Source organism: Panicum virgatum, chromosome 3K, assembly GCF_016808335.1.
Source record: "Panicum virgatum strain AP13 chromosome 3K, P.virgatum_v5, whole genome shotgun sequence".
NCBI lineage: Eukaryota > Viridiplantae > Streptophyta > Magnoliopsida > Poales > Poaceae > Panicum > Panicum virgatum.
In genome coordinates, this window is record NC_053138.1 from 7,955,217 (window position 1) to 7,966,739 (window position 11,523).

At 44.7% G+C, this 11,523-nt stretch overlaps 1 protein-coding gene across 1 annotated transcript; it reads right to left on the bottom strand.

Moving 5' to 3' along the window:
* Positions 1-1,184: 1,184 nt before the first annotated feature.
* LOC120700556 (PE-PGRS family protein PE_PGRS33-like) lies at positions 1,185-2,235 on the bottom strand. The gene is made up of 2 exons (XM_039984807.1): positions 1,989-2,235; positions 1,185-1,597 (listed from the first exon to the last, which is right to left on the bottom strand). The coding sequence occupies exons 1-2, from the start codon at positions 2,233-2,235 to the stop codon at positions 1,185-1,187; spliced, it is 660 nt and encodes a 219-aa protein (XP_039840741.1).
* Positions 2,236-11,523: the final 9,288 nt, after the last annotated feature.

Below are 11,523 nucleotides of genomic sequence, written 5' to 3' on the forward strand. Positions count from 1 at the left end.
AACATGGTCCTGCTTTCCAGCCATACTCTGCCAGTGCCAGATCAGGGTACAAGATGTTCTTCCATGGCTCGATCAGGTTTGGCGGAGCAAAGCTGATCTAAAGCGTACAAGATGTTCTTCCATGGCTTGATCAGGTTTGCAGGAGCAAAGCTGATCTAGAAGACATGGGCACCATTCAAGGTCAAATCCTTCATGTGGCTCGCAGACACGAAAGTATGGATTGCAGGATCATATCAACTGTATTACGTTGTTTGAAAAAAAAATTAGAATTTTTCAAAAAAAAAATCAACTGTATTCTATACTTTCCATGTGACGAAGAACCTGGTAGCATTGAGCTGGTTGAGCAGAATGCCCACGGTTAGAGGAATCAATAGATTAGAGAATATATAGGCTTGGTTCTGTCCGTAGCTATTGTATACTTGGTTGTAAAAGAATTTAGCATAAAGTCTCATTTCGACGATCATATAACTATATAAGCATGGGCTTCATGAGCCATGGCCCAAATTGTAATCTCGGAAAAAATAATTCTGCCTTATGAAATGTGTCTCGCCGTCTGTTTTGAGAGGTGCATGACTTCAGATGAACTTGCCATATGAGATGTGTGAGTGACATGAGATGTCAATGCTATCATGGCGCTATGGTTCGGAGATTTGCATACCCAAAAAATACCAGCCTGAGTTTATTAGCTCCGATGGTTCCATTCCAGATATTCTAATATTGTGTTTCTGATTACCTGCTCATTTCGATCGGGCATTAGTTTTTTTTTTTTTGAGATTACGAACGGGCATGTCAAAAAAAAAACTTATCATACCTGGCCTCATTTATACTCGGCCCGCATCCTTGCTCCAACCAAGGCCCAACGACAATGTTTCAAATGCCAGCCACCAGGCCGAGCACAGAAAAAAAATCATTCTGAAATTTGGTCTGGTTTGAATTGATTTGTTGCATGCCGCAGCAAAGCCAGAAGAATGGAAAGCAAAACGGGGCCCAGAGGAGGGAAAAAAAATTCAGCAAGAGTGAATCAGTGGATTAATTAGCGGTAATTAAAGCCAATTTTTGGCATCAGTTTACTGAATTTACTGCTAGGAAATTAAACCGTTTCAGTGTTCATCAGTCAACCTTCCATTTCTTCAGCGCCAGAGACCCCTATAAATATGTGCCCTTGGAGAGCGCTGCTACGACACTCACAAGCACAAGAACCTCCAGTAGCTAGCGATGGCGGGGCACAAGAACGCCGCGATGGCGCTGCTGCCACTTCTCCTCCTGCTGCCGTTGGCGATGCTCTCTTCCACGGCGTCGGCCGCGCGCCGCTCGAGCTCGGAGGACTTCTCGGTGCTGCGGAAGGTTCCCACTGGACCCAACCCTGAGACCAGCGACCCGCCGCCGCCGCCGCCGCCAGTGTCCACGAGCCCCGGCGTCGACTCCCCAGTGCTGCGGAAGGTTCCCACTGGACCAAACCCCGCAACCAGCGACCCGCCCCCGCCGCCGCCAGTGTCCACGAGCCCCGGCGTCGACTCCCCGGCAAGGAAAAATTTCTCGGCGAGAATTTTCCGAGAAAACCGAAAATCCTGTTTCTCGGCGGGGTCCGGTTTTTTTACTTATCGCCCGAAATTTTCGGTCCTTTTAAATATCCGCCCAAACCAAATTGGTGCATCCAAATATCAGGCCACCCCGCTACCTCCTAACACTAAATCTTATTCATATTCCATTCCCCATCTCTCTCGGTCCCTCCACGACTTCATAGGAAGCCATGGCGATAGCAGTGGCCATATTAAACAGACTGTTTGTTGTGGCAAGAAAGTCATATTTATATGCATTGTTGTATCTTGTTTATACTATTAGATTATTTGGAAATAATCTAGGTTACTTCCTGCATAAATTGTGAATTTTTTTCTAAATTTCATCCGAAATCAAAATGGCAAATCCGATAATTTTCCGAGAAATCCGATAAACGCGTTTCTCGCTGACCTCCGGTTTTTTTCCCTTACCGGTAAGAAAACCCTGCTCCCCGGTGCTGCGGAAGGTTCCCACTGGACCCAACCCCGCGACAAGCGACCCGCCGCCGCCGCCGCCGCCGCCGCCAGTGTCCACGAGCCCCGGCGTCGACTCCCCGGTTCTGCGGAAGGTTCCCACTGGACCCAACCCCGCGACCAGCGACCCGCCGCCGCCGCCGCCAGTGAGCGCCGAGGTCGGCTGCCCGGTTCTGAGGAAGGTCCCAAGCGGGCCGAACAACATGACCAGCGAACCGCCGCCGCCGCCGCCAGCGACCACAGGCGCTTGAGCCCCGGCGCTGCTTACAGTGGCCTTCTCGAAGAATGCGATGATGAACCGTGCGTGCCGCGTGCGAGAGGCGATTTCAATGTGTGTGCCGCTGTGTCTTGCATTGAGCCTTCATCACGCATGACGTACTTTGTAATAGGGATGATGCTTTATTTTCGGTTTTCTTGTTCTGGATCGATCGCAGCAATAAAAAAAACTGTTACTAATGAAGGTCGTGAGTTCATGATGTGAATTGGCAGGTTCCTACGTTTTGTTGTTTCGCAGCACTTACCATTCTTTTTCATTTTAAATTCAAAAAACTTGCCGTTGTTCATTTGATTTTAAGAGGAGAGTTTCACATCCTCCTCCTCAATAAGATTCTAAGAGTTCAGAGACATTCTCCTTTTTCGCCTCAAAAATTAAAGAAGTTTTTTCCCCTCTTGTTGAACAATGAACAGCATACAAGTAATTAGTGGCCATATCCCATATGTGAGCTAAAAGCAAGTCGGCTTGCCATGGCTACGACTTGGCCGGCCTTTCTCCATTTGCTTTCGGGCCTCAGGCAAGCCCATATAAACATGTCGGAGCTAGGCCGGGCCGGGCCGGGAGCAGGGAGCGCTCAAAAATTCATCTTTGGGGGCACGCTGGATTTTTTATATTTTGCATACCGTATTTCTCTTCATTTTAAGCAAAAAAAATTACCTCTGTCACGTCTCATGGTCGCCTGCCACGTAAGTAGCCAACCTATCGCCCTTTCAACAGATTATCTTGATCTTCATTTGGTTTTATGTTCGAATGCTGGAGATGCCTCAACATAATCGAACACGAAAACCTAATCACTTCTTTTTTTATTTGCCTCAAGTGTTAAGCCTGGAAGAAAGCCGGCCGTAAACATGTCAGAGCTTGGAGGGTAGCGCCCAGGATCTCCAATCAGCAGGCCTCTTTTTTTCCAAGTCAGACTCAGAGCACCGATTATTTTTAGGCAGCGAATTTTTTATTTTTTTAATACAATTTTTTACGATAATTACGGAATAATACACCATATCTGATAAATTTCAAAAATAGGTCACGATCGTCTGTCCAGTAGACGAAATTGAGATTTCGTCCGCTGAGCAGATGAAATTTGCTAGTTTCGTCTTCCAAAAGGACGAAATATACAAATTTCGTCTAATGGGTAGACGAAATTACCCGGTGGACGAAATCTCAATTTTCATCCACCGGATAGACAAAATCTTTAAATTTTGTCTACCCATCAGACGAAATTTAGTTTGCTTTATTTTTTTTCAATTTAGACCTTTTTATGCTATTTTGAACATTCGTCACCGTTAAGTTATTATTTTTGCATACAAACTTCTCGACCTATATGTAGGTTGATCATGCGGACGATAGATATTCGTATAGTTTTGTTTGACAGTGTGCACTCGTCACATCTCATCCCCACAGCTCCCTGCTCCCAGGTGCCCATGGGCGTGGCCGTGATCGCCCGCGCCGCCAGCTACGTTCCGCAGGTTGCGCCGCACGTATTTTCATAATTTAATTTGAATATTAATTTATTTAATATATAAATTTAATATAGCTAATTAGATTTTTTAAGTTAGGTGCGTGTCGCACGTGCGTCTATGCTATTCTCCCCAAACAAATCCCACGCTCCATCTTCGACTTTCGGGTGCGTTCCTATAGATTTCCTCCTCGTCTTCTATTGTCCTCGATTTAGATCTGGATATCAAAGATTTGTGGGGTTGAAATCTCACCGTCTTCTATCGTCCTCGATTCTCGATTCAGATCTGGATATTTGGATTTGTGGGGTTGAAATCTCATCATCTTCTATTGTCCTCGATTCAGATCTGGATATTTCGATTCTATGGGGGTTGAGTTGCAATAGTAGAATTGGCCCTGACTGATTTTTATATTTGACAAACGATTCTTCTTAGATTTCAATTCACATAGATCAACAAGATCCAAATAGGGATGAAAATGGTAGGAAAAACCCTCTAACCACTTCCGTTACCATATTTTTTATGCGAAAATGGGAACGGAAATGGAAATGCCGGTCAGGAAAACGAAATTGGGAATACGAAAACGATACATTTCGATCGGTAACGATCGGGAAACGGTAATTCAAATTGGAAAAACCAACATCGTATAACCAGTTCAACAATTCAACTTAATATGATAATTATAACCATATATGATATATATGCAAATAGTCACCACAAATAAGTTGATCAATCTATAAAACGCTAGTGACAAAAAAAGAGACACTTGTAAAGAAAAAAATGAACTCGAGAATAAATGACAAGAGCAAACCTCAGCTTGCTCGGTGGAATGAGTTCAAGAAAAAAGGTGACCTGTTCATGCATGTAGGCACAGTCAATCAAAAGAAGAAAAGGAAGAAACAATTAAACAAAAAAGAAAGGTATAAATGGTCCTTTTGAGGTGCGTAGCGCCCAGCAATCATCAAATGAATGGCCCATGCGGCCCACTGCGCACGGCACTACGGCAGCAGCAAAGCAAGCGCCACCAGCCGGCTGCTGGAACCTGGAGGTTTGGAATAACCCTTGCGGGTTATGTCTACCAGCTCGAGAAATCGGGTTGGTTCTCTTTTCCCACCGTTTCTGGTGGTTTCCTTCCCACCGTTCGGGATGTTTCGTCGTCTGGTGCGTCGGGGTTGTTGGTGATTGAAGAGCCAGATCCCTTTCTATCCGGCGATGTGATGGCCTTTAGCCATCTTGTTTGGCCTGTTCGTTCAGCGTTCTAAAGGCATGTTGGTGTCTCCGATATGCTACTCACAGTGCCACTAAAATTCTCTAATGTCCTTCGTCGGGAAGGTGGTCGGCTTCACGGGCGGCAGCTTCGACCGTCAGCGACGGGGACAACCGGGAGGAGCTTGCAAAGACTAGATTATATTTTCTTTTACTTTCAGAGTTGTCTTTGTAAGTTATGGGATGTAAACTATCAGAAGTTTATATGAATATAATCCCGGTTTCTAAAAAAAAGCAAACGCCACCAGCCCACCACGCCAGGCATACCGCATACTGCATGCACCTCTCAGCTTTAGTACCACCTGGCTTAGGCAGCTAGGAGGGATTCAACTTGGTGACACCAGTCTATTCGCCCTGCACACGGACTGCTTGGAGCTGCTTTGCTCGCCGCGGTCTCCACCTGGCAACGTCGCGGGAGGGGATCAGTGGTCATGGCACCTGCTCCCGGACCCGGAGCCACGATTTGCAGCGATGGAGGTCCTTTCCTACGCGGTGCACCCTGATGGACCGAGCATCCTCCTCAGCGCAGAGTTTCGACAGCAGCCCCATGGGGGGCACATTCACCTTCCACACCAACAAGTCAGTGTGGACACAGCGCGGCGAGTGGGTGCTGCCTTTCGCAGGCCGGGCACACTTCGACGGCGATCTGGGAATCTTCGTTGGTCTCTCCAAAGACCCAAAGACTCTCGGCCACCTCTGCTCCTGTGACAAGGCCAGCTTGAACACCTGCAACAGCAACACTGATGAATGGCCCGCCCCTGCTTGGAAGCTCTGCCCCAAGAAGCTCTTCAGCGGCAACCCAGGCGAGAGGCATGTGTCCGCTACCCTCCTCTACTTGGGAAGCAAGAGCAAATTCTGCCTCGTGGAGTGCATCTTCTTTGAGGATCTCAGGGCTGATGATCAGGTGCTCAAGGATGGAGGCAAGCATGGTTGCCGGAACAGTTGCTATATGTATCGTTTGACAAAGTTTTCCCTCAGTTATGACAGGAAGGGAGATCTTAAGACAAAGAGCCAGTGTGTTCGATACTATAAGGTGCCTAAAAAAACATCGACTGAGTTCATCACAGATCTTCCTGTGGCATTTTGGCTGTAAAATTATGTCGTGTTAATGTTCCTGTGTTTTGGCTCTGGTGTTAGTTCTTGCCCTCTTAATGTTTAACGTCAACTGTTTTTCTGTTTCTCTATTACTCCTATGAAATCGCAACAGTGATTCTGGTGAACCCACCCATTCGTACGTTTTCGCTCAGGTCTGAATATAATGCGCTTATTTTTCATGTTGGTTTTTGATTTAATGTGTCATCACAATTCACAAACTGTGATTCAAAAGGAGTGTTCACAATAATGGTATCGGAGTTTCACAAGATATTTGACAGGCAAAACTTCCGATGAAAATAAAGGTATTTATGTGGTACTTAAAGAGGGGGTCATTCTAACTAAAGATAATCTGCAGCTTACATGAAACAATCCATCATTTATTTTTTAAGTGTGTCTATGCTAAATTTTTGTGGATTGCGGTACATTTGCTATTTGGAATTTCTAGGCCGACAGATATCAAATTTGGAATTTCTAGGCCGACAGATATCGACGATCTGTTTAATTAAAGAACGCATACAAGTACTCGTATAAAGCTAGCGCTAAATTCATTAAAAGTAACCGATCGTCCTGCTGGTATTTTCGCATCTCGTTCAGAGCAAACATTAATCGATCCTTAATGCTAAATTTAAGCACCGCCTGCCAAATTAATTAGCCCACACACAATTTAAGCAGTAATCAAATCGAGCCAGCGACTGGCCGGACACTGTATATAGGCAGCCGCGCCCCTTCTATCGTTTGCACACAGCGCATTATTGTTCAAGAAGCAAGCACCGATATCGCTAGAGAGGAGGTAGCTACCAACAATGGCGGCGGCCTGGCACAAGAGCAACGCGACGGCAACGGCGCCGACCGCCACGGCGGCGCTCGTCCTGCTGCTGCCGCTGATGCTCTCCTCCACGGTGTCGGAGGCGGCGCGCCAACAACCTGCTGGTCAGGGCAAATGGGAGGCCCCGATCATCTACCCGACGCCGCAGACACCGTGGAACCCACCGATCATCTATTCTACCCGACGCCGCAAACCCCGTGGAACCCGCCGGTCGTCTACCCGTTGGATATATTCCAAATTCATATTGGGCGCTGGCCGACTTCTGCTAGCGAAGCGGAGTGTGACAGTCGCGGCTAAATTAATCCGGTTTAAGTGCGCTAACCATCACCGAAACGGTAACTAGAGTTAACACGTACTTAAAACGGAGTAATCCGGCAGTGCTGTCGGGTAAAATCCCGATTAAACCACTTGAAACAGGATCGACAAAGCAGTCTAGAGAATGCAACATTCCACAAATTTTACAGTACAAAGTATAAAACTGAACTATTATTATTACAAACCGAGTTTGAATTCATAAAAGCATAACAGAGTTCAAGAGTGACGGAAAACGAACGATAGTCTAGCGACGAAACAAGACGTCATGATGAAGCCCGTACATGACGTCATCCATCCTCAAATGTACAACCTGAAAAACAAAGCCACAAGCAAGGCTGAGTATATTAATACTCAGCAAGGCTTACCCGACTAAGGGTATACTTAGCCCTTTATCTAGACATGCAAGGCTTTTGGCTTGAGGGGTTTGTTTGCCGAAAAGCAGTAAAGAGTAGATCCTTAATTTCATATTTTAGCTTTCAAGTTCTAGTTCAATTAACCATTCTAGGTGAGCATGTATACTAAAGCATACATGGTAGAAACAATTATCTTTCATCATCCAACCAACCATATTCATCATCATCATCTTTCACTTTTTACTCTATGTGGCAAAAGGATTAAGCAGTCCCAAACCGTGAGAAGCGGACGATTCGAATCGAATTTGTTAACCTGGCCAGGTAGACCTAACACACGCGCATGGGGATCGACGTCTCGCTTCGCCCACGCACTGCAGTGGTTAAGATTACCGATTACCATATTTCTCGGCATGTGGTTAGTACGTTCAAAAGCTTAACCACTATTACCACACACTGTGGCCTTATCATCTTTCACTAAACAGACGGGGTATCACAAGTACCACAACCCCGCCCGTGAACCTTATAGTTGCAGTATGTAGTAAACATTCAACTCCTATAATCTCGCGAGTGACAGGAAATCACTCGACTTCTACCGAACCATTAGCCTAGCCAACTAGCGACCTATACATGCTAGTATTCAAACATAGGTACTTAAGATTATGCAACTAGGGTTCCAAGCAATTCCTATAAACTTAAATGCACAAGTAGCTAGGAATATAAGCAGTTGCATAAATCTATAATAGATAGGACATGCTCCGGGGCTTGCCTGGAATTAACACTAGGTCGGTGTTAGTTAGAGGAGAATTGCTCAACGAGCATCTTCCTTCGGTCGTGCACATCGGGACCCATCCGTCCATCTTCTAAACGTGTCCACCATTCACCGTCTTCTGGCTCGGCTTCAACATCACATCCTTCACATGGTACATCTATCGTACCTAAATGAAATGCAACAATGCATATGTATGAATGCATAGTTCTGAGTTGTTTAGCGATTTAGGTTTTATTATTTTTATTTTAAAGACAACCCACTAAACCTACTTAGCATGAATAGACCCGATTAAAGCACTACCTTACAAAACTTTAAGAAATAGCATGAGAAATATTTTACTGGGTACTACAGGTCATAACACGACTAAACCGACTGGTTTCATATTTTATTTTGCAAGTTACAGAGTATATAAGTCAAGCTAAATCTATATTAATCAAGATTTATTTATACAGAGAGTTTCAGAATGTTTCTGGGTCTCAAAATTTTATCAGAGCCTACACTAAGCATGATAAAACTACAGAAAAAAATTCAGCATTTAAAACCATTTACAACTTCAGTAATGCATTTACTTATGTAACAACATGCATAAATAATCTAGCTAGTTTCTATTAAGTAGACATGTTCAAACTTTTTGTACAGCAACTACATATCTAGAATGTCATTCTCTGCAAAAATTCATATATAAATATGTAGCATAAAGACCAGAGCAAAAATGACAAACTAAGCAAGGTGATATCAAGAGTAATTAACATCTCAGGTTCTACTCCACATTTGACCCTCAAACTTGTCATGCAGGTTCATATACCCAAAACTAAATAAGGGTATAAATTTCAGGTTTTTCTAAGCACTAGAACTATTTATCATGAGATAGCACTATTACACATGGATTAAATCAAAACCATATCTAAAAACATGTTATGGCTTTCAAACTTTTACTGAACTGTTATTTCAGGATATTAAGTGTACATAAAAAGTTTCATACATAAATATTCATTATAACATCAAGAAGAAAAATGCAAAGTATTATGCTAGATCCAACAAAGATTAGGGTTTCATCTAGTTACAAGTCTTATATGGTGCTCAAATTTTTACAAAGATCTAAACATAGTATGAAGTAGCTACCAACCAAAAATCACCCATAGATACTGAGTAGAACTCCTAGAATAATTATAGCCTATGGAATCTAATCTTTTTCCTAGATTAAAATATAGGCCAAAAATAAATATGTGCATCTAATGAAAGTTGTAGATCTAGTAACAAGGAACTCATATCAATTGATTTTGCATTTTTCCGATTTTTCTACGAATTTATATCGATTTTACAAGTTCACTGCTTTGGAAAACAAAAAGGAAAAAGGATCTCTTTTTGCGCAGAGGCCCCTGGACTTCTGTTTCTTCTCAGGGAAGGTCCCTGGCGGACTGGACAGAACAGGGGAGAGGTTTGAGTGGTGTTTTCCGGCGAGGTCCGGCCCTGGAGGCGAGGGAAAAGTTGGGGGAAATAGAGAGGAGTTCGAGCCGCACCTGTAGATGGTCTCGGTGGGGGCTGGGGTGGCCTGTGGCGCGCCGGCCACGGAGAGCAGTGGGCGGCGGCGGCGCTCTGAAGGGTTGGGGCGGCGGTGAGCGGGCTTGGGAGGTCCGTTGGGGCAAGGTGAAGCCGTTCCCGAGGTCGGTTGGAGCCGAGGGAGGGCGGAGGAGGGGTCTTCGCGTTAGGGCCGTGGGCGGCGGCAACCATGGCGGCCAGCGGCTGTTCTGGGCGATGAGCAGGGCTTTGGCTCGGGTTTTCTTGGGAGCCAGAGGGGGGAGAGGGAAGGGGCGAGGCTTCTCCACGAAGTGAAAGGGCCTGGGGCGAGGTGGGGCGAGGGCGCAGGGTAGTGGCCGGCCAGCGGCATTGATGGCCGGCAGCGTCGAGTGCGCGTCGCCGAGGACTTGTCCGGCTCTTGTGGCCTGTAGTGGCGTGCGGGGAGGCTCTCATGGCCGGGACGGGGTGCAGCAAGTGGCAGCAGGCGGGGTACAGCGACGATGCAGCAGCGGCAGCTGCAGCATTGCTGCTCTGCTCTGCAGGCCGTGGCCAGGAGCAGTGGAAAGAGAGGGAGAGAGAAAGAAAGAGAGAGAGGGCGAGGCTTGACCGAGGAAAACTCAAAATTTTTGAACTAAACTTGAAAAGTTTTGAATACCAAAGTTGTTCCTCGTGTCAAAATCTACAACTTTGGTTTCAGATGTTTTCCCATTTGAGGTTTGGTTTGAAAGTTACAAATTCAAATTTAAATGCAAAAGAAAATACCCTATACACATTGTTTTTCGAATTTTTCTCCAAATTTTGTGTGCTAACTTGAAAACTTTGAACATGAAAGTTGTTTGTCATATAAAACTTTACAACTTTGGTTTTAGGCAAAAGTTTATTTAAGCAATGGTTTGAATTTTACCTTTTAGGCCTAATTAAAGAATTTTCAAAATCAATATATGTTATAAAACTTGAGTTGAAACAAGTTGTCATTTCATGCGCAAAATTTTATTTTCTCCTCTTGAGTTCAACTAGACTTTGGTTCATCATGATGTCGGTGAGATGCCTATGCAATTTCATAAGCATACTCGCAATGGTTAAAAAGTTATTCACGTGTTCTGACTTAGGGTCCAATTAATTTGATATGTTTTAATCCTAATTTTTGTTTATAACTTCCTTGCTCGTTTTAGGTCTAACCCATGCTGAATTGCCATTAACAGTTTGGGCGTGTTCTCTCAGTGGTTTAAATGTTACGAATGGTTCCTGAATTAAGGTTTAAATTTTGTTAACACGCGTATAAACACGTGTAGGTGTTCAAATTAAACCCACTTCAAAATGCATCTTCGAATGATTAATTCTTAATTAGCGTTTTAAGAATCTGGGTTGTCACATGGAGGCCCGAGCAAAACCAATGGCAGGCCCCGCGGTTCAATACATATACCCTCGATTAGGGTTTACTCCATTACTCTCTTGTAAGCCGTCATACGGCGTTGTAACCCAAACTCTTGATAATAGTGAGAAGTGTTGCAAACTGGCGCCCGTGTTTTTTCCCCTTCGCATTGGAGGGGTTTTTCACGTAAAATCGTGTGTCTCCGTTGTGATTGATCTTACTTGTTTCATCGTTTAGTCGCCGTTACTTGTAAC